The 24,464-nt window shown below is 41.5% G+C and overlaps 1 protein-coding gene across 1 annotated transcript in view; it reads right to left on the bottom strand.

Annotated features, from left to right (window-relative positions):
- The window catches only part of clcn2a (chloride channel, voltage-sensitive 2a), a 99,832-nt gene that overhangs the window by 7,453 nt on the left and 67,915 nt on the right, over positions 1-24,464 (bottom strand). Inside the window, exons 4-17 of the mRNA XM_060906547.1 lie at positions 23,587-23,715; positions 22,637-22,770; positions 17,766-17,852; positions 16,129-16,152; positions 13,270-13,348; positions 11,563-11,688; positions 10,817-10,901; positions 9,544-9,645; positions 9,288-9,372; positions 8,992-9,147; positions 8,463-8,532; positions 5,949-6,059; positions 4,630-4,840; positions 326-459 (exon numbers count right to left, since the gene is read on the bottom strand). Of these exons, the coding sequence (XP_060762530.1) occupies positions 326-459; positions 4,630-4,840; positions 5,949-6,059; positions 8,463-8,532; positions 8,992-9,147; positions 9,288-9,372; positions 9,544-9,645; positions 10,817-10,901; positions 11,563-11,688; positions 13,270-13,348; positions 16,129-16,152; positions 17,766-17,852; positions 22,637-22,770; positions 23,587-23,715 (1,533 nt within the window). The remainder of the gene's footprint in view (positions 1-325; positions 460-4,629; positions 4,841-5,948; positions 6,060-8,462; positions 8,533-8,991; positions 9,148-9,287; positions 9,373-9,543; positions 9,646-10,816; positions 10,902-11,562; positions 11,689-13,269; positions 13,349-16,128; positions 16,153-17,765; positions 17,853-22,636; positions 22,771-23,586; positions 23,716-24,464) is intronic.

The raw sequence follows: 24,464 nt of genomic DNA, 5'->3' as shown, positions 1-24,464 counted from the left end.
TATTAACTAAAAAACCATTATTTCTGTATTTGTATTGACATTTTATAAAATAGATATTGAGAAAAAGAGATGCAGATTTGGAGGGGTGTGGTTTTCCAGAACAACCTAAAAAATAGTTTTTTTTTCATATTATTTGCACCAAAGTGCTCACATTTTTGTCCAACTTTAACAGTGATTAAACAGTTAAATCATTGATTTGTTTCTCTCCTTGACACAGAATTCTTCATGCTATCATAGCAACCAGGCTGGAGGCGTGGCCAAGATGATCACCGAGCGGACACACACAACCATCAGGACTATCATCACTTTGTTAGTGCAGTCTCACCTTTCGACTCCACGAGAGCGAGAGTTTTCAGCTGCCCGGTCACCAGGGCCTCCTGCACGTCCCGGTACGTCGAGGACAGCGTGATGTAACGTACGTCTCGCACCATGATGTCCTCCACTCGGATGTTATACTTCCTACAGAAGGAGGACACAAAACCGGAATCGGTAATCATCTCACAAATCACCATGGCGATGCTGAGCTCTGGATTACGATTGGTCAGAAGAGAAGGTGTTGATTAATTCTCTGAGCAACAGCTCATTCATAGGGATTATTAAAAATGTTTATAATTGTTGATATGATGACGTTTTCTGTAAGGAGATGTTTATATCCCAACATTCAAGGACAGACGACTCCACTTCTCCTCGGATGGATTTCCCAAATAGCATGAAAAAACTGTTTCCTATGGCTACGCTCTCTTTTTCTAGTCCAAATTTGTCGCGACAAGCAGTGTACCCAGTTCATCAAAATTGTGTTCGTCCAGGACTTTCAGCTGGCTACAAATCTTTTTCACCATCCAAAAGATACATGTCATCTCCAGTCCTTTCACCCTCAAACCAAATGGAACATTTAGAAAGTCTTGTTTGATGTACTCTGGGTCCCTGCAAATGGATGTAGAAAAAAGCAGGGATCCGATGTTGACACTATTCCTGTGTTGATAAGAAACAGAAAACATAGAGCACATTTAACCCTGGGGGTGAACCAATCTAATCTCCTTCCTGTTTTAAAACAGCATCAGAGTGCACAACCAAATATTACTGTAAAACTAGCCCTTCTGAATATTAGATCACTTTTAAACAAGTCATTTTTAATTAATGATCTTATTTGTAAACACAATCTTGATTTTTTGCTTCTAACTGAAACCTGGCTGGATCAAGCAAATAGTGCTACCACCCTTATCGAAGCAGCTCCCCCAAATTTTAATTTTTTGAATGTTACCCGACAAGGGAAAGGTGGAGGGATCGCAAATATTTTCAAAGTCTCTTTTCAATGTAAACAATCCTCACTTGGTGATTTTATGTCCTTTGAACACTTATGTGCACTTGTTACATGCTCTCCTAACATATTATTATTAACTATTTACAGGCCTCCGAGACATTCAGCCAAAGTCTTTCTTGAAGAGTTTGGTGAATTGTTATCAGTCATTTGCTTAGAGTTTGATTGTCTTATTATATCTGGGGATTTTAACTTACATGTAGATAATACTGATAACATTTATGCCAAAGAACTATTTGCAATTATTGATAACTTTAACCTAGTACAACATGTACAGGGGCCGACCCACTCTCGTGGTCATACTCTTGACCTCGTCATCACAAAGGGTCTTACTGTTTCTTATACTGTTGTTGACCTGGCCTTATCTGACCATTTCTGTGTTTTCTTTGAAGTTTCTATGTCTCCTCACATTCAGAATAGCTCAACGACTATAGGCAGGAGAGTCATAAACGACAACACATGTGCTCTTTTTAAGCAAGCTCTCTCTCAGAACTCAACCAAAATGTCAGACTCTGTAGATGATTTACTGGAATTTTTTAATTTAAATATGACCCAAATTATGGATGATATTGCTCCATTCAAAATCAAAAGAATCAATGATAAGCAGAAAGCACCATGGAAGCAGTACCCGGCTGTTAAACTGCTAAAGAGAGAATGTAGAAAGACTGAAAGAAAATGGCGCAAATCTAAACTTCACATCCATTATCAAATCCATAAAGAGATGCTTTGTAATTATAATTATGAAATTCGTAAAGCAAGACAGTCTTTCTTCTCCAATATCATCAGCAGGAATATGAACAATGCCCGTGTGCTATTTTCAACAGTAGAGAAGCTAACTAATCCCCCACCACAATTAGCACCTGAACTTCTCTCAGTTAATAAATGCAATGAGTTTGCATCCTTCTTCAAAGGTAAAATTGATAAAATACGGCAGAATATTTCTCATAATATATCTCAGTTGCAAAAAATTGAAAAACTGCAATCACCAATGACACAGATAGATAACTTTAACACAATGTCAGAATTTTGTTTAATTGATTATGAGACTCTTGAAAAAACTGTACAAAATCTCAGTTCCTCAACATCTGAACTGGACATTCTGCCCACCAACTTTTTTAAGTCTGTTCTTCATCTTATAATTACAGATGTGCTTCAAATTATAAATACATCCTTGGAGACTGGTGTTGTTCCTGTGTCCCTAAAAAAAGCTGTTGTAAAGCCCCTTCTTAAAAAAAATAATCTGGATCCTTCAGTGTTAAATAATTACAGGCCAATATCAAATCTACCATTTATCGGGAAAATCCTGGAAAAAATTGTCTTCAATCAATTAACTGCCTTCTTGATATCAAACAGCCGTTTTGATAATTTTCAGTCAGGATTTCGTGCCAATCATAGCACTGAAACAGCGCTGATTAAAGTTATAAATGACATACGTCTTAATACTGATGCAGGCAAAACATCGGTCCTGGTATTACTGGACCTCAGTGCAGCTTTTGATACTGTTGATCACAACATACTGCTATATCGACTTGAACACTGGGTTGGATTGACTGGTAAAGTTATCAATTGGTTAAAATCATACTTAAAAGATAGAAGCTTCTTTGTTACCCTGGGAAATTGTTCCTCAACATCAATGCCCTTGACCTGTGGTGTCCCCCAGGGGTCGATTCTTGGACCATTACTTTTCAACCTTTATATGCTCCCACTTGGGCAAATTATCAATAAAAATTCAATTTTGTATCACTGCTATGCAGATGATACCCAAATTTATTTTGCTCTATCACCAAATGATTATGCCCCCCTTGAATGTCTCTACCAGTGTATCGATCAAATCAATAGCTGGATGTCACAAAATTTTCTTCAGCTGAACACAGATAAAACAGAAGTAATTCTATTTGGAAAAAAAGATGAAAGACTCAGGATTACCACTATTCTTGACACAAAAGGGATTAAAACAAAAGAAATGGTTAAAAATCTTGGTGTTTTCATTGACAGCGAGCTAAACTTTGACAGTCACATGAAAGCAATCACTAAAACGGCATTTTATCACCTAAAAAACATTTCCAAACTAAGAGGACTTGTGTCAAAACATGATCTGGAAAAACTAATACATGCCTTCATCTCTAGTAGGGTTGATTACTGCAATGGCCTTTTCACAGGCCTGCCAAAAAAAGACCATCAAACGACTTCAGCTGGTTCAAAATGCAGCGGCGAGGGTTCTCACACGAACAAAAAGAACAGAGCACATTACTCCAATTCTAAGGTCCCTTCACTGGCTTCCAGTAAGCTACAGAATTGACTTTAAAGCATTGCTGCTGGTGTACAAATCTCTAAATGGTACAGGGCCCAATTACCTCTCTGATATGTTGCAGCGGCCTAACCCAATCAGATCTACCAGATCGAAACAGCAAAATTTACTATTAAAACCAGTTGTTAAAACAAAGTGTGGTGAAGCAGCTTTTAGCTACTATGCAGTACAGCTATGGAACCAACTGCCAGAGGACATTAAAAATGCTCCTGCTGTTGGCAGCTTCAAATCTAGGTTAAAGACCAAGCTGTTTTCAGATGCTTTCTGTTAAATAATTAATATTTTACATTTTTTATAATCTTTTTCTCTGCATGTTTTAAATTTATTTTAACTTTATTCTATTTTATTCTGCTAGGTTGTTTTGGTTTTTTTTTCCTCTTTCTCTTTCTCCTTTTTCTTTTTGGCATTTTAATATTTTATTTCTACTATTGTTTAATTCTTATTATTTTCTTTTAATTCTTTTAATTAATTATTTTAGAATAAAGATAAAATTATTTTATGTAATTTTATTTCTCTATTGTTTACTGTTTTTGTTTTTACTTCTGTAAAGCACATTGAACTGCCATTGTGTATGAAATGTGCTATATAAATAAACTTGCCTTGCCTTGCCTTGCCTATATACTGTAGATGTTTACGTATCAGTTCTGGAAGGAGTCTCCAGTGTCAGTGCTGTGTATCGGTCAGAGGTGAAGCTGGAACTTTACGTTTTCAGACGTCTTCAGGACAGAGGAGGAGTTTACACGTCTTTACTTGACTGTTTATAGCTGCTGTAACGTAAGTGACTAGAGGGACTAACGTGCATCACAAACATTCCATTTTAAATATAATTATAAACATATTAAATGTTTGTTGGTGTTTTATTTTAATAAATTAAAGATTGTAATCATTTGGCAAATTGCTGTGGTATAAAAGAAATAAAACACTTTGGGACGTGTGCTGTTATAGGAAAACAATCAACACACTTTCAATTCTGACTCGACAGAGAGGCGAGGACAACACTCACTCCTGGCCCCAGCCCAGTTCCGGGAGGTACGGAAGTTTCTGGATCCTGATGATGGAGTCGTACAGCGATGGCTGGAGGCTCTGAGCCACAGCGTTGGCCAGAATCACGGCGATCATCACGGGCAGGATGTGTGAGATCTGACCAGTCAACTCGAACACGATCACTGCTGTGGACACGGTGTGTGTGACAGCTCCGGAAAGTGCTGCAGCACCTGAATGAACACACATACACACACACACACACACACACACCAAATTACAGAACAACCAGGAACCCAACAGCTATTTGATTTCCTGTTGTGGTTTAAAAAGTGATCCCAGTGTAGCTGGTTATCTGATTCGCCTTCATCTAGCTAAAAAGTTTAGCTTTACTGTGTGCGCTTGATAAAGCAAGCTGGTTCATTGTTCACCAAGCTAGATGTACGGAATCATGTAATTTAGCATGTTAGCATGCAGTTCTCTATTAAAGCTGTACTGCCTTTCAAATTTTTCAAGTGTAGGTCATAAAAAGAATTTTCCCGACACCCAATTATTTTTGTTTAGTGGCCGAAAGCTACTGAATTCGAATCACAGGCTTCTAATTTTATTCATTTTTTAAAAAATAGAACAATTAATGAGTTTAGAGCCACATGACCCTAAATTCTCTGATATTTTTTCCTGCTTCACCATGACCCAATTCAAGATACTATGTCATGCATCACGTGGTGGACTTTCCCCGTTCACGCAAGGCATTGTGGGATACAAATTTGAAACAGGAGAGAAAAATGGAGGACGTGAGTGTGCGAATGAAACGTGAAAGAGTGACTACAGTAACGGAAAGAAAGCAAGAAGAAAAGACGTTATGTTCTATACGAAGGAAAGGAAACGCAGGACCAAACTAATAAATATGGGCGCTCAGCGAGCACCTCGGTGTGATCAGCTGTTCGTTTAGCGACAGAATGATGGAACTGTCAGTGCACGCTCAAAGGGAAACCTGTAGATGGCAGTAATGCAACACTGTGGATGCCAGCTGCTGTAAAACCCAAAAGAAGAAGGTAAACCTGCGCATGCGCACACAGACTTCCTCTGTCTGCTTGACTGCGCCAAGCGAGCGATTTCATGCACATTATTTGCTTTAATCCCCTCAAATTAAATAACTTCCCAGCCACAGAATGGCCTGATATTTTGTGAGATATTACAGAAATAAACAGATATCACAATCACCACATTTCAGACGCAACTAAATTTCAAATTTCACCAATTTTATGAAATCAAAAGGCCGTATAGCTTTAAGTCCACACTTTAAAAAAAAATGCTGATATGATGTACCACAAATCGTACCTACAACAGCGTAGCCGCCGGGAACTATGGGATATACGGTGCTGTCGCTGTGAATGCCTTCAGGGAACATGGCTGCCATGCTTTCACCCACCAAACGACCAAAAGCAGCACCTGGGGAATGCATTCACATCATTATATCTATCTATCTATCTATCTATCTATCTATCTATCTATCTATCTATCTATCTATCTACAGTACTGTGCAAAAGTCTTAGCCCCCTGTTTTTTTCATACAAACTTTGTTACAGATTTCTATTTTATGACTTCTACATTATCGAGTCACAACATTACAAAACATTTTAGAGTCCAAACATTGGGGTTTTTTTCCAGCACAAAATTAAATGCTACAGAAAAAAAGTTTGTATCTGAGATCTGAGCAGCATATTCCATAAGAGACACTTTTCAGATGAAAAAAGAAAGCATAATGAAGGCTGCTGGGTTTTGGTGTAAAATGAAGAAGTGACTGTGACAGTCAAAGTGTCCAGAAGAACTGTGGCTGGTTCTGTAAGATGCTCAGGAAAACCTACAGATCATTTCCACATAAAACTGACCTCACTGGACCTGAGACGGAGATTTGTTTTAAGTAAACGGTCGTCTCACACCAAATACTGACTCTGTTTCATTTATTATGGCTCACTGATTACTGTTTAGTATTTTTTTTATGTTGAAACATTTCATTTCATTATTTTTAAGCCGTTTTTGGTCGACAGCATTTCTTTACATGCGCCTCAGACTTTTGCACAGCACTGTACCAGTCAAAAGTTTGTACACCCCTACTCTACTCAGTCACACATTTCTGTTCTATTCTCTACACTGTAGAACAAAACTGAAGACATCAAAACTATGAAATAACATCTGGAACATATCCGGAAGTATGTGTTAAATTAAAAAAAGTGTTAATAAATAAAATGTGTGATATTTTAGATTCTTCAGCATATCCAGCATTTACCTTGATCATCAATAGCTTTGCATGCTATTGGCATTATCTTAAGCAGCTTCATGAGAGTCACAGGACTGACTGGTCAGACACTGATGGTTGCTTGGCAATGAGGATGAAGACGGCATGGAAAAGAGAAACACAAACGATGAGCTAACAAAAAAAAGATGCAATCAACTGAGCAAATGAGTGAGATGAGTTTGCTGATTGTACAAACATTATTAAAAACAACAATAAAATGGTATAAACACATGAAAGCAAAATGACAAAAAGACATTAAAACATACTGAGATTCTGGATATCGCACTTTCATCAGCTTCCTCTGGTGAGCCCAAGAGTGATGCGAAAATACAGGACGTTTATTTTAATGTCTAATTTTATTTACAGTGTTGTTTCAGCTTGTTATTTTACACTCCGTCATCATTCAGTATTATATTTTTAGAAGCAGCTGAACATTAAACCTTTGTTTATAACATGAGTTAATAACATGCAGTAGCTTGTAGGAGTTCAACTTTCGCCGAAATGTTGTTAAAGAGCAACAAAATTCAGCTTGCTGCCTGTTTATTATGTCTAAAATTTTGTATTATTTAGTAGCTAAACTTTAGCTAAGTGATTTTTATTTATGAATCTTATAATTTATGAGGGCAGCACGGTGGTGTAGTGGTTAGCGCTGTCGCCTCACAGCAAGAAGGTCCGGGTTCGAGCCCCGTGGCCGGCGAGGGCCTTTCTGTGTGGAGTTTGCATGTTCTCCCCGTGTCCGCGTGGGTTTCCTCCGGGTGCTCCGGTTTCCCACACAGTCCAAAGACATGCAGGTTAGGTTAACTGGTGACTCTAAATTGAGCGTAGGTGTGAATGTGAGTGTGAATGGTTGTCTGTGTCTATGTGTCAGCCCTGTGATGACCTGGCGACTTGTCCAGGGTGTACCCCGCCTTTCACCCGTAGTCAGCTGGGATAGGCTCCAGCTCGCCTGCGACCCTGTAGAACAGGATAAAGCGGCTACAGATAATGAGATGAGATGAGATGAACGTGACCTCACTGTAGCCTCATCCACGGCAGGTGGCGCCACCTGGTGAACAACTCTTTTTGGAATATCTCTACAGAGTCTTCTGGGTGAGTTTCAGTGAAAACGTCCCAGCAGTTTACGAACAGTAGTGTTTAATGTGACGAGTCACCCAAAATTTTCAGACGCCCATAAAATTGGAAATTTGACAGGTGGTGTCACCATCTTGACAATTTTTTATGCACACCCACCTGAGGAACACTGTATGTGAGTTTGATCGGAATCCGATCACTCCTGTAAGAGGAGTAGCGATTTTTGTAAACTGTGGATAGATGATGACGGACAACAGACGACGCGTGATCGCATAAACTCATCTCGCCTGGCCTACGGCTGCATGGGCTAATCAGTGGTGGTGCCTTTAAAGGTCCTGAAGTCCATAGCGATACTGAATCGATCTTAAATATCTCACGCTCGTGAGGATCAGTATGGAGTGAGGATGAAGATAAACAGAGCGGAAGTGTATGAGGGTGCATTCAGAAGACATGTGGGAACACGGGGCTCAACTCGGATCACACACCTATGAGGAAAACAGGCATGAAGGCGCCGCACGGGACTGGCATCGTCGTCGCAACGGCTGACATCCAGAACTGCGGGGAAAAAGAAACAACAACAACAACATTCTTCCGAATCACTTTCCCTCATCACTTTAATCCTTTGTACAGTTTGCAAAGACAGAATTATTGAACGAAGAAACACGTTCTTAAACTTTACATTTAGAATACGCAGTGTCAGTGCTGCAGTCAGACTGCATAGTCACGCTGCATAGGATTTTAATTTTGAGACAACTTCATTAAAATAACTGAAATTTTAAGATAAATAATAAAAAAATCCACTTAGTTACATAATTCTGCTTTTAAGAACAACCCTATAAAGTGCCCACTATGGAGGAAGCAGCCTTCCCAAGATCACTCAAATCCAGGCCACGCCCATCACCCCTCCCACAAACACGCCTTTAAAACTCCCTTTAAATGGAGGAAAACTCTGAGACTTTCTTCCTTTACGTCTAAAGATTCCTGCCATTGTACCTTCAGAGAGGAGGACTTTACCTTCATGATGATGAAGAGGAGGAGGGTGATGAAGACGCTGACCTGCGGGTGTTTCCAGGCCTGAGGCTGACTCGAGAACTCAAACTCCTCGGACATGCCCTGCTTGTACCACGTCTGGTTGTCGAACAGCGCCACTAACGACTCGTGCTGCGTGAGCTTAACATCAATACACACCACGTCATTGTTTAATCATCTGTTACAGCAGGAATACTGAAAATATTTCAACTTTACACGATTATACGAAAATAAATCCTGTTTATACGGATTACTGCTCAACAGAAACGAGAATATCGGACCTCTCCGGCCATGAACTGGCCAAATCCTGGAGGGAAAGTGAGAGTCGATATGAGAAGAGTGACAACTGCAGGATACACCAACCGCCTGCACAGACAGGAAATATCATCAAATCAATCAATACTATTATTATCATCAAAACATTAAGAATAATGAGTGTATGTGAAATTAAATAAACAACAAGCAGAGAAGATAATACAAGACATGTCTCAGCTGTTTGTGTATACTCTACATGCTGCATTTAGTAAGAAGACACACTTTTTTAGCAAAAACTTATTGATGGTTTTCTGTTTCCTCATCGACTCGACGATCAGCCTGTTCAGGTAAACGTACAGCGCGCCTCCGAATCCACTCGCAATACTGAGGAGGGAAAAAAAGCTTTTCAGATAAATCTGACACAAACTGATCAGTAATATAATTACAAACCACGTTAAAGCAAAATAATGAGTATTATTCTATCCACATTCACTGGATATGAGCAATTGTGCACTCTGATTGGCTACTCTACTACTAGGATATCAGCTCATATACTGTGAGTAGAGAAAAACAAAATGGCGGTGCATGTTACTGAACCAACCGAGGACAAAATAAAAACTCTACTCGAAAACAAAAACCCAAAAATACAGCAACAAAAAAAGGCAATAAAATATGGAATGAAAGTATTTCATGGTAAGAACGTATCTTTTTTTCCCAAGAATTATTATTATCGCATTTTTCACAAATTGCTCCTGTCATTTCGCCAGTTTGTTTACATTCTAAAGGCCAATTTATGCTGACAACCCAGTCCTCGCAGACGGTGTCGCAGATGGTGTCTGCGTAGCCCCCCCACCTTCGCAGACGCTCTGCGTGCACCTCCCAAAAATTGTGACCACCGCAGAAGCCTCGCAGACAGCGTCGCAGACAAGAGGGCTCTGATTGGTCCACTCTACATCCGCTGTACACGCACTTCCGCTTCCCTACTTTCCCGGTTTGTTTTGTTTTCACGACCGCCATTTTTAAAACCATGAGCGAAGATGGAGCAGCACAAAGAGCGGTTGATCGAGGAAGCGAGCAAGTACGTACATCTATACGACTCCAGTTCTAGTCATTATAAGTAACCAGAGGATAAACACTCCACTAACCACACCCACCAACTACTCCTAGCGATTTCGCGACTTTGCGCCCCCTTGCGTTGTGGCGGTGAATAATATCGCGCATGCCTATTACTCCCCGCTCAATGATAAATTACAACTGTCTGCGAAAAGCTATCTGCGAAAGCCTTGTCGCAAGAGCATGCAGAGGCCTTAAACAGAAATGATTTTGTCGGACGTTTTGTATAAAGCTTTTATTTATTGAATTTGCAAAAAATAAAAATAAAAATGCTCTGTTTCTCAAAATCCAGTGAATGTGGAGAGAATAAAACCGTTATTCCACTCAATCTCGTCGTACACGGATTATAGACAACTCAGTGCTACGCGCCTCGTCACCCATCAGCTCATGTACGACTCGATTTCGTGGAATAACTGTTAATGGAGCAGCGTGAGGTGAATACCCCAGAACAGCGAAGGCTGGGAGTTCCTGGAGATCGAAGGGAAAATCCAGACGAAATCGCGTTTTGAACAGAGCCGTGATCGTCTCTTTGAAAGAGAAAAATTTACAAGATTAGTTTAGATTAGTTTCATGCCTGAGGGTATGTTTTACTTTAAATACAATTTAAACCACAGCGCTGCTGAGTTCTGGACTCTGATTGGTCAGAAGAGAAGGTGTTGATTAATTCTCTTGAACAGCAGCTCTGACTGTAATGCAGGTTTATATTAATGCACTCGTTCTGATACGTTATGGTTTCTATAGTAACAGCAGATACTCCAAGTACACACTCCATGTGTGTGTGTATCGTCCCTGGAAGGAGTCTCCAGTGTGAGTGCTGTGTAACAGTCAGAGGGGAAGCTGGAACTGTCAGGACAGAGGAGTTTACACTTCTGTACAGTTTCTCAGGAACACGATGGAACACACTGAGATTATTATTTTTCTGATTAACTTCATGAGAGAATAAAGAGAGTCTGGTGAGGGAACGAGTGTTTATAGTTGCTACAACATAAGTGACATCAGGCAGTAACTCGTTTCACGGACAAACCAAAATATCAAATGTTTGCTGTTATGGGCTGAGTGCACTGCTCAGGAGCGTAGAGTCAGTGAAAGGGTTAAAAGGACACAACTGCTGTCTGTAGTGATGTAAAACTACTATTAATAAGAAGAGGAAGAAGAAGAAGAAACATGGGTGTGACTCTTCTGTCTCACCTTCATCTTTGTTCCATACGGCCAGCACTCTGAAGATGAAGGCGCTGAACGTTGCTGCGAAAAATCCTCTCCAATAATTTCTCACAGCAAAAAACGTAGACGTCACTTCAATACTAAACAGCACACCTGTTAAATACAGGACAAAAACAAAATTAAAACACTTTATAAATTAATTCTGTGTTTATATCAATCAGACAGACTTTAGAATGCATCCACCCATTACTGTTTGTCTTCTACATACATAAAAGTCGTAGTGGTACAGTGGTGCTTGAAAGTTTGTGAACCCTTTAGAATTTTCTATATTTCTGCATAAATATGACCTAAAACATCATCAGATTTTCACACAAGTCCTAAAAGTAGAGAAAGAGAACCCAGTTAAACAAATGAGTCAAAAATATTATACTTGGTCATTTATTTATTGAGGAAAATGATCCAATATTACACATCTGTGAGTGGCAAAAGTATGTGAACCTCTAGGATTAGCAGTTAATTTCTGAACCAGCAGTTAATTTGCAAGGAGAAAGCCACTGCTTTCCAAAAAGAACATTGCTGCTCATCTGCAGTTTGCTAAAGATCACGTGGACAAGCCAGAAGGCTATTGGAAAAATGTTTTGTGGACAGATGAGACCAAAATAGAACTTTTTGGTTTAAATGAGAAGCGTTATGTTTGGAGAAAGGAAAACACTGCATTCCAGCATAAGAACCTTATCCCATCTGTGAAACATGGTGGTGGTAGTATCATGGTTTGGGCCTGTTTTGCTGCATCTGGGCCAGGATGGCTTGCCATCATTGATGGAACAATGAATTCTGAATTATACCAGTGAATTCTAAAGGAAAATGTCAGGACATCTGTCCATGAACTGAATCTCAAGAGAAGGTGGGTCATGCAGCAAGACAACGACCCTAAGCACACAAGTCGTTCTACCAAAGAATGGTTAAAGAAGAATAAAGTTAATGTTTTGGAATGGCCAAGTCAAAGTCCTGACCTTAATCCAATGGAAATGTTGTGGAAGGACCTGGAGCGAGCAGTTCATGTGAGGAAACCCACCAACATCCCAGAGTTGAAGCTGTTCTGTACGGAGGAACGGGCTAAAATTCCTCCAAGCCGGTGTGCAGGACTGATCAACAGTTACCGCAAACGTTTAGTTGCAGTTATTGCTGCACAAGGGGGTCACACCAGATACTGAAAGCAAAGGGTCACATACTTTTGCCACTCACAGATATGTAATATTGGATCATTTTCATCAATAAATAAATGACCAAGAATAATATTTTTGTCTCATTTGTTTAACTGGGTTCTCTTTATCTACTTTTAGGACTCGTGTGAAAATCTGATGATGTTTTTTAGGTCATATTTATGCAGAAATATAGAAAATTAAAGGGTTCACAAACTTTCAAGCACCACTGTATTTTTTTTAGTCTAATATCTCACTGTTTTCAAGCTAAACATCTTCCTCATCTTTAACAGGCCTGAAGCAGGTTGTGTAATTTATCACATTTAATATGAAATATGAACAAAAATCCCTTTTTAAAGACGTCCTGAACACAGCAGGTTCATCAAGATGTCTCGAGAAGATCTTTGAGAAATTTGTTTTCCCTCTGTTTTTTATTTTTGCTGCAGTTTGTTGGAGGAAGTTGAGAAGTGAACGTTTCTGTCGCATTGCAAATGGAATAAAGCGATTCTCGTGGTGTTGCAGTGCATTTTACCTCCAATAGGAGCAGCAAAGCAGCAGCCGACTCCAACGGCACACGCCGCAGAGAGCATTTCTGTGTTCCTCAACTCATTCTGCAACACACACACACACACACACACACACACACACACACACACCATGGAGTAACACACTCACCACAATGCTTTCTTGGCATCTAAAGAGATGAAGTGAACAGAAATATGAGCAGAATAAAGCTAAGGGAAGTGAAACGCCACAGAAACAGATGTGTAGAGGAAAGAAAAATCAACTGAAACACACACCGACGTTATAAATAAACAGTGATGTCATTAAAGATGTTTAAAGAGTGAAAATGTACATGAAGTAAAATCTTTGTACCACAATCACAGTCATGTGGGAAAAAAATTACACATCAATCTAAATAATTACTCATCTCATAATTACAGTCCAGAAAATAAGTCAATCAATCAATCAATCAATCAATCAATCAATCAATCAATCAACACATTTATTTGTGATCATATATGAAGGAAATAATTCAGTCAGACCGAGAGCGTCCCTTTACCCAGAATACACACTCTTAGAAAAACATGTTCGAAAAGGTTCCTTGAATAATGAAAGGTTCTTAGCTTCCTGAAAGCATTCTGATATTTTATCGTCACAGCTCAGCTTTACCCCAACCTTAAACACTGGTTCCTTCAGAGTTCTTTAAATCTTCAGTGAAAAATTAAAGGTTCTCATCTTCCTCAGTGTGTTCTAATTGGTGTACTATCCAACAGCATTGGAAACACTTTGTTGTAGGGTTCTTTAAAGAACCTTTTACCTTTGCCATGAACTCTTTGCCATGAACTCTTAGACATTCTGATGTTCTTGAAAGGTTCTTCAGAAGGTTCTTTGGCTGATTAATGGTTCTTAGCTTTCTATTGGCCCTTTTCCACTACCCTTTTTCAGCTCACTTCAGCTCGCTTCAGCTCACTTCAGCCCGACACGGCTCGCGTTTCGACTACCAAAAACCAGCACGACTCAGCTCGCTTCAGCCCTGCTTAGCCCCTAAAACTCGCACCGTTTTGGAGTGGGGCTGAAGCGAGCCAAACCGTGCCGAGTGAGGTTGGGGGCGTGAGCAGACACTCCCCTGTGCACTGATTGGTGAGGAGGAGTGTCCTCACATGCCCACACACGCCCCGCGAGCGCGCTGGGATCTGTAAACACCGCAAACCCGGAAGAAGAATAATTATGAATTACGAGAATTTCTGAAGCCTTATGCGCCTCGCCTCATCTATACGCTCTTGCCAGTATCTGTTGGCGTTGTCGGTGACAACAAGCCACAGCACCAAGACCAGCAACACTAACGACTCCATGTCCTCCATGTTTATTGTTTACTATTCGGGTCGTGAGACTACCGCTGAAAAGATCACTGAATCAGTGACATACAGAGCATCGTGGACGAGTTCGCGGAGCGCAAGGCTCGCCGTATGCCCTTCAAATAATGCGCGCAGTAGGCTATTGATGTTTTATCATGAGCCATGTACAGTATGTCGCCGAATGTTTTTTTTTGTTTGAGTTACATGTTCGTTTGAAGGACTTAATGTACAAAATAACATAGTTGCACCCCGTAGTGTTGAAATTGGTAAACACAGTGCATTCAGTGAGGTTTGCACCGCCCTCCTTTTATTTCTGACTCTTCCTGTCAGCGTTGCAACCTCTGAGCGCTCATTCGTATGCCCTTCAAATAATGTGCGCAGTATAGGCTATTGATGTTTTATTATGAGCCATGTACAGTATCCTAATGTTTTTTGTTTCTGAGTTACATGTTCGTTTGAAGGACTTGATGTACTAAATAACATAGTTGCACCCGGTAGTGTTGAAATTGGTAAACACCGCAGTTGCGGACATTTTGTAGCCTAAAATGATGTTATGATAAGCTTTAATAAAGGGCCCGGTCATTTGCCCCGCCCCCGGCCCGGCTCTGACTTGTTCCGCCACTGTCACTGATGTCACTGTTTGCGCTGCTTAACGGCATCACATGACGTCCACCCACTTTCGCTAACTCCACCCAATGTGTCCACCCACTTCCAGCCAGCACGGTTCAGCGCGGTTGTAGTCGAAATGCAACTCCAACAGCCCCGCTCAGCCCGACTCAGCTCGACTCAGCACGGCACGGCTCAGCCGCGTTTGTAGTGGAAAAGCGGCATAAAAGTGTTCCTGATAGGAAACACTCCATTGTAGGGTTCTACATTGAAATACGTATTTAAGGTTCTCGTGCAGTGACAGAATGAAGAACGTTTTAGAGTCCTAGATTTTTTTTTTATCATCATGATGTTATGACCGCTTGGGTCACATGCTGATTTTTGTCCCATATCATCAGTTCATACAAAACAGGGTTTTAAATGTTCATTGGATAATTAACAGCTTTTAGCTTCCTGAAAGATTCCTACTTGGAATCCTAGAAGATAGAGATTTAGAGGTAGAACATTTAAAGGTTCCAGGTGTATTTTTTTTTCTTTGTGCCACTTTGCTGTGACAGCTGCCATAAAGTTTGAAGGTTCTTTGCCTACTTAAGGGTTCTCCATGGAAGCCTTTCTGATAGGGAAGCCCTCTGCTGTCGGGTTCTGCAGGCACCCTGTGAGGGTTCTCCAGTTTCTGAGAGTCAGTAAAATTTCAGCTGTAGTTTTGTGCTGAAGTTACAAGGTTAAGTTAGAAGGTTACAAGGTCACTTCTAATGGACCATCTGTGCCTCAGGCCACGCCTCCTACCTGAATCTAATCCTGGAGATCCACTGTGAGATGATTAACACATGCACATGCTTCACTTGTTAAAACCTCAGACACTGACCATGTCTCGACTGATCGACTTTACTGGGGTTAAAGAGATAAAATGTGCATTAGATTCTTACCTTGGTTCCCTCGAACGGTTCTTCCTTCAGCAGTAGGAAGTAAAAACAGACAGGGATAGAAGTGAACACCTGGGTCTTTAATTCCATGGTAATTAATAAAACTGGATCATTGATCCAAAGCCACCTCCATCCACACTCACATGGTGTTTATTGCTTGCTACTTTCCACACGTGCAAAAAAATTCCCAGAAGCTGACTGGTCTTAATTTAAACACTGCATTGATGCTAAAATTGCTAAATGTGCGAGTGGATAATTCTCTGGAGCTTTCAGGCAATTACCATCTGACACAACATTTTTAAAATGTGCCTTTTCTTGCTGACTTTAATCTTCATCTACAAATCAGGACACGTTCCACGTTAAAATAAACTCCTACTGATGTCAGAGCTGGGGTTCACCCCGCAGCTTCAGCGTCCATTATAATGTCACGCTATTGACATTTACACTTTGCTGTAATCAAGAGTAACAGCCAGAGGTACACGAGTGTCAGAGAAATAATTAGCAGACCTTTTAGTCTCTGAATTTAAACAAGCAATCGAGTGTTTTAATAAATATTGTACAGACGAGATGACAGAGGAATTCTGTTAAGGGTCTGCTGTAAAATGCAATTGAAAGGTTTATCACTTCGAGTTTTTGGCGTTATACATGGCATTAGGAGTGTTACGCATGTGTTTTTTTATTGTATACATGGCTCTATTCACTATATGCACGGCTTTATTCCCTACATGCATGCACTATTCACTATATGCACGGCTCTATTCACTATATGCACGGCTTTATTCCCTACATGCATGCACTATTCACTATATGCACGGCTCTATTCACTATATGCACGGCTTTATTCCCTACATGCATGCACTATTCACTATATGCACGGCTCTATTCACTATATGCACGGCTCTATTCACTATATGCACGGCTTTATTCCCTACATGCATGCACTATTCACTATATGCACGGCTTTATTCATTATATGCATGGCTTTATTCACTATGTGCATGGATGAATAAATACATATGCATGTCTTTAGAATTAGTTAGAGAAGGCCACTTTGGTGCATGTCGTCCATACTACTGTATATGAAAAGGAATTCTGTTAAGGTTGTGCTGTAAAAGTTGTCATGACAGGTTTAGTGAATATTAAGAGCTCCTGGGTAGTGTGAAAAGAATAGATCAAAAGTAGTCATGAAGTTAGGTGTGGCACTGTATGACATTTGTATCATAAAAATGTAAGAAATTAGAAGTAAAACAGTTAAAGCATTAATCTTGTGCTGTACGGATTTAAATAATGAAGTTGAAATATTCTCTAGAATTTTTTCACCTGCATTTTCAAACCTTCACAGCACCATCTCATTATTATTATTATTGTAATACTGTATAATGACATCCCTGTGGGATGAGGGAAAATACCAGAGCAGATATCATGAAAACGTCGTGTACCATAGTGAGCTGAAGCATTCTCATACCATGATCTTGCTGAACTGCCCACTGCTGAGTGATGAAACATCTTCAGTTCAATAAACAAATAAAGTCCAGTCATGCTCGCTTACTACTGTTCCACATTCCACAGTGAGCTGGATGATGCACAAGCTTTATACACAAAGCAAATATCGATTGGAGCTTTTTATATCAATAGAAAACGCCTCTCACCATGTAGATTCCTCCAAACAGGGCCATGAATTTGCTCAGGAGGGCCGCACACAGACTTGCAACGTGGACAAACGGACCCTGAATGGACACACGGACACACACACACATCAGTTTTATCAGCTGTGTGTTTTATTTCAAGGTTGTCATTTTTTTAATCTGTTAGGTTAAATAATGATTTTTTATGTATGTTATTTTTTGGTTTATTCAATATATTCATAGACGTAGCTGTTCTACTACATGCTTTATTTATTTACTATACACCTGGTATTATTTTATATCAGCAACATGCATGACTTGTTTAGACGCTATATACAGTGGTGCTTGAAAGTTTGTGAACCCTTTAGAATTTTCTATATTTCCGCATAAATATGACCTAAAACATCATCAGATTTTCACACAAGTCCTAAAAGTAGATAAAGAGAACCCAGTTAAACAAATGAGACAAAAATATTATATTTGGTCATTTATTTATTGAGGAAAACGATCCAATATTACATATCTGTGAGTGGCAAAAGTATGTGAACCTCTAGGATTAGCAGTTAATTTGAAGGTGAAATTAGAGTCAGGTGTTTTCAATCAATGGGATGACAATCAGGTGTGAGTGGGCACCCTGTTTTATTTAAAGAACAGGGATCTATCAAAGTCTGATCTTCACAACACATGTTTGTGGAAGTGTATCATGGCACGAACAAAGGAGATTTCTGAGGACCTCAGAAAAAGCGTTGTTGATGCTCATCAGGCTGGAAAAGGTTACAAAACCATCTCTAAAGAGTTTGGACTCCACCAATCCACAGTCAGACAGATTGTGTACAAATGGAGGAAATTCAAGACCAGTGTTACCCTCCCCAGGAGTGGTCGACCAACAATGATCACTCCAAGAGCAAGGCGTGTAATAGTTGGTGAGGTCACAAAGGACCCCAGGGTAACTTCTAAGCAACTGAAGGCCTCTCTCACATTGGCTAATGTTAATGTTCATGAGTCCACCATCAGGAGAACACTGAACAACAATGGTGTGCATGGCAGGGTTGCAAGGAGAAAGCCACTGCTCTCCAAAAAAGAACATTGCTGCTCGTCTGCAGTTTGCTAAAGATCATGTGGACAAGCCAGAAGGCTATTGGAAAAATGTTTTGTGGACGGATGAGACCAAAATAGAACTTTTTGGTTTAAATGAGAAGCGTTATGTTTAGAGAAAGGAAAACACTGCATTCCATCATAAGAACCTTATCCCATCTGTGAAACATGGTGGTGGTAGTATCATGGTTTGGGCCTGTTTTGCTGCATCTGGGCCAGGACGGCTTGCCATTAGATTAGATTAGATTAGATTAGATTAGATTAGATTAGATTAGATTAGATTAGATTAGATTAGATTAGATTAGATTAGATTAGATTAGATTAGATTAGATTAGATTAGATTAGATTAGATTAGATTAGATTAGATAAAACTTTATTGATCCCTTTGGGAGGGTTCCCTCAGGGAAATTAAGATTCCAGCAGCATCATTACAGATAGAGAAAAGAAATAGAGAAAACTTCTAGATAAATTAAAATAAATTAAGTATTTACATATACAAATATAAAAAGAATAAGATATGGGGAAGAGAGGAAGGGGGAAGGAGGGGGAAAAAAAGGTGGGGAGAAGGGGGGCGGCGGTAGGAGAGATATTGCACTTTATATTGCACATTGTCCAGTATTGCTTATTGTTAGGCTAGGCTACTGCTCCTTCCCGTCCTCTGTCCTCCTGTTACCCCTCCTCCCCCCCAGAGAGGAGTTGTACAGTCTGATGGCTTGAGGGACAAAGGAGTTTCTGAGTCTGTTCATCCTGCACTTGGGAAGGAGCATTCTGTCACTGAACAGGCTCCTCTGGTGGCTGATGACGGTGTGCAGAGGGTGTCCATAGACCTCTTCTCTGCCACCGTCACCAGAGAGTCCAGCTTCATGCCGACCACAGAGCCGGCCCGCCTGATCAATTTGTCCAGCCTGGATGCGTCCTTCTTGGATGTGCTGCCCCCCCAGCACACCACGGTGTAAAACAGGACACTGGTGACCACAGACTGATAGAACATCCACAGGAGTTTCCTGCAGATGTTAAAGGACCGCAGCCTCCTAAGGAAGTATAGCCTGCTCTGTCCCTTCCTGTATAATGGTTTGGTGTTGCAAGTCCAGTCCAGCTTGCTGTCCAGCCAGAGAAGAGGGGCCAGCACCGTGCCCTGGGGTGCTCCGGTGCTGCTAATCACAGTGTCAGACATGATGTCCTTCAGCCTGATGTACTGTGGCCTGTCAGTGAGGTAGCTGGAGATCCAGGTGACCAGGCAGGGGTCCACTCACATCCTGTTCAGTTTGTTCTGAAGCAATAGGGGCTGGATGGTGTTGAAGGCACTCAAGAAGTCCAAGAAGACGATCCTCACTGTGCCATTTCCCTTATCCAGATGCGAGTGGGCTCGGTGTAGCAGGTAGAGGATGGCATCTTCCACACCAACACCTGCCCGGTACGCAAACTGCAGACAGTCCTGGGCATGTTGTACCTGGGGTCTGAGGAGGCTGAGGAAGAGCCGCTCCAATGTCTTCATCAGATGTGAAGTGAGTGCCACCGGTCGGAAGTCGTTCACCTCACTGGGCCAATTCTTTTTGGGAACTGATGTCTTCCAGAGGGTGGGCACTCTCCCCAGCTGCAGGCTGAGGTTGAAGATGCGTTGGCGTGGTTCACCCAGTTCAGCAGCGCAGGTCTTCAGTAGTCGGGGACACACCTTGTCCAGGCCTGCTGCTTTCCTGGGGTGAAGCTTCCTCAGTTGATCTCTGACCTGGTCTGCAGTAATGCATGGAGGAGTCTGTGTTGAGGTGGGGGAGGAGGGGGCTGCTGTGATGACTGGGAGGAGGTGTGTTGAGGGAAGAAGGAGAGATGGCTGCAGTGAGGGAGATGTGGGGGGGACGTGGGCTGGTTGAACCAATTGAAAAAGTCATTCAACTCATTCGCCCTCTCCACTGTCCCCTCAACGACTCTGGTCTTTGTATTGTGGCCTGTGATGGTTTTCACACCTTCCCAGACCTTCCTCATGCTGTTCTCCTTCAGCTTCTGCTCCACCTTCCTCCTGTAGCTGTCCTTAGCTGCAGTGTTTTACCTCCTGCTGTGCTGCTTTCATCGCCTCCCTATCCCTGCTCCTGAAGGCGGCCTTCTTCCTGTTGAGGACAGCTTTGACTTCCTGTGTTACCCATTGCTTGTTATTAGGGTAACACCGTACAGTTTTAGCGGGGGAGACCACGTCTGCACAGAAGTTGAGGTAATCTGTCAGACAGTGTGTCAGCCCCTCTATGTCCTCACAGTGTGGGCTAAGCAGCACATCCCAGTCCGTGATGTCATAGCAGTCTCTGAGGGCATCTTCCATTTCAGGGGACCACCTCCTGATGGAGCTAGTTGTTGCAGGCTGCCTTTGAACCAGGGTGAACTTTGGGGTGTACTTCGGCTGTAGAAGAACCAGGTTGTGGTCAGACTTCCCTAGTGGGGGGAGGGGTGTGGCTCTGTATGCATCCCTCACATTAGCATACAGCAAGTCAATTGTCCTGTTGTTCCTTGTTGGACAATCCACAGCCTGGTAAAAAGCAGCCAAAGTAGAGTCCAAAGTAGTGTGACTAAAGTCCCCAGAAATGATGATAAATACCTCAGGGTGCTGTGTCTGCAGCCTTGCTGTGACAGAGTGAATCCTCTCACATGCAGCGGTTGCATCTGCCCTTGGACGGATGGAAACACAGATGGTGATCACGTGACTGAACTCCCTCGGCAGATAATATAGCCGCAGGCTAATGGCTAGCAGCTCCAAGTCCGGGCAACATAAAACTGTCTTATGGAGATATGTCCCGGGTTACACCAGCGGTTGTTAACATAAATGATGAGTCCCCCACCTTTGCTTTTCCCGCATGTGTTAGTGTCTCTGTCGGCTCTCACAGCAGTGAATCCCCACAGGTCCACGTTAGCATCCGGTACAAGGTGTGTTAGCCATGTCTCCATAAAGATAAATAAGTTGCTCTCCCCGTAAATCCGCTGGTTGTTCAGAGCGGAAAGCTCGTCGACTTTATTCAGCAGCGAGTTCACATTCCCCATGATAATGGAGGGAATGGATAGTTTGTAGCACCGCCGGTTGTCCGCTAACCTAGCCTTTAGCTTAGATCATTGATGGAACAATGAATTCTGAATTATACCAGTGAATTCTAAAGGAAAATGTCAGGACATCTGTCCATGACCTGAATCTCAAGAGAAGGTGGGTCATGCAGCAAGACGACGACCCTAAGCACACAAGTCGTTCTACCAAAGAATGGTTAAAGAAGAATAAAGTGAATGTTTTGGAATGGCCAAGTCAAAGTCCTGACCTTAATCCAATGGAAATGTTGTGGAAGGACCTGAAGCGATCAGTTCATATGAGGAAACCCACCAACATCCCAGAGTTGAAGCTGTTCTGTACGGAGGAACGGGCTAAAATTCCTCCAAGCCGGTGTGCAGGACTGATCAACAGTTACCGCAAACGTTTAGTTGCAGTTATTGCTGCACAAGGGGGTCACACCACATACTGAAAGGTTCACATACTTTTACCACTCACAGATATGTAATATTGGATCATTTTCCTCAATAAATAAATGACCAAGTATAATATTTTTGTCTCATTTGTTTAACTGGGTTCTCTTTTTGTACTTTTAGGACTTGTGTGAAAATCTGATGATGTTTTAGGTCATATTTATGCAGAAATATAGAAAATTCTAAAGGGTTCACAAACTTTCAAGCACCACTGGACATAAATTAATTCCTTTATAGTCTACAGTAGGATTTAACTCCTGTTTGCGTTCTGGGTTTGTACCCGACCTGCACGGCTCACTCACCTCTTTGCCCAGTGGCATACCGCTACCAAGGGCACAAGTCAAACCAATAACTTTTGCCACAAAGGTTTTAAAAGTCAGGTATTCTTTCAGCACCACACCACGAAGGATCGTCTTCATCTCTGGAATCCCAGACCCTAGACAAAGAGGAGAAGAAGGACGAGAGGATACACAAACAGATGATAGGAAGGTGGACAGATAGAAAATTAATTGCGAGATTTATTTATTTATTTAATTTAAAATGTTGTCCAATAAGAACAGTCAGGTTTACATGCACCCGTTTAAAATAATATAATAACTGACTACTATCTTCTCTAGTAGTTTTTATAACTAGCAGGAACTCGGAGAGCGCAGACCTCCACCGAGGACAACAGGTCAACTCTTGTATGAGATGCAAACCTGCAACCGGAACCACTTTATGGTTCTGGATATACAGTATTTCCAAAACTATTAGAACAATGTACAATGTGTGTATCCCGGAGGATTAGTGGGACCCATGAATGTGGAATGTGATACGATGGAGTCATCATGTTTCTACATTGGCTATGTTTTGTCACTGAACTTTACTGCCATCTACTGGATTTTAAGATGTATGGCATTGTTGAGTGCAGACTTCCACTAAGACCAAATGCTGTATCTCGTAATGTTAATGAAAGAGAAATTAATTTCGTAGATCCGCTCCATGACTCGGATCCACTCCAAAATTTAATGCGTTTGTCTTTTGCCCATGCTACACCCTTCCACCAAGTTTCATGGAAATCTGGTTGGTAGGTTTTGCTCAATCCTGCTTACAGTCAGAGAAACAGACATATGGATAAATAAACTGCACTGCAAACATCACCTCCTTGATGGAGGAAACTATTTAAATACATGCATTTAAGTGTGTGTGTATGTGTGTGTGTGTGTGTGTGTGTGTGTGTGTATATATGTGTGTGTGTTTGTGTTTGTCTCACCCACTGCTTGAGGTGCAAGAATTTGCGTAAACCCTGCCGAGAAGGTAATGAGGACCACAGGATATGCAACCCAGGCCAGGTACTGCAGAAGCAGGTTACTGTCCAGTCCTCCGTACATCCACTTCTGTGCTACAGACACAACGACACACACAAACACTCATCATACTCCAACACACACACACACACACACACACACACACACACACACACACACACACACACACACACACACACACACACACACTTCATTTTACCAAGCACAGTTACCATCCTGAAAGGGATTATTCTCCTTTAGCAGCAGGTCCCCAAATATGTTATTCACCTTAGATAAACAACAATTTGCCAACAAATACTGTATATTATTCCATAAAAAGGTTTTAAAAACTTTTTACTGCACAAATTCTTGGACATACCCAAGCTTTCAACTCCTTCAGGAGCCTTCATCAGGGATGGGAAGTGACATCTCATCTCATTATCTCTAGCCGCTTTATCCTTCTACAGGGTCGCAGGCGAGCTGGAGCCTATCCCAGCTGACTACGGGTGAAAGGCGGGGTACACCCTGGACAAGTCGCCAGGTCATCACAGGGCTGACACATAGACACAGACAACCATTCACACTCACATTCACACCTACGCTCAATTTAGAGTCACCAGTTAACCTAACCTGCATGTCTTTGGACTGTGGGGGAAACCGGAGCACCCGGAGGAAACCCACGCGGACACGGGGAGAACATGCAAACTCCGCACAGAAAGGCCCTCGCCGGCCACGGGGCTCGAACCCGGACCTTCTTGCTGTGAGGCGACGGCGCTAACCACTACACCACCGTGCCGTCCCATTCCCAAATATATTATCGTTTATTTGTTACATGCATTACGTC

This window comes from Neoarius graeffei, chromosome 23 (assembly GCF_027579695.1).
Source record: "Neoarius graeffei isolate fNeoGra1 chromosome 23, fNeoGra1.pri, whole genome shotgun sequence".
Classification (NCBI taxonomy): Eukaryota; Metazoa; Chordata; class Actinopteri; order Siluriformes; family Ariidae; genus Neoarius; species Neoarius graeffei.
The sequence above is the reverse complement of the archived record's forward strand: the minus strand, read 5'-3'. Positions and strand labels throughout refer to the sequence as shown.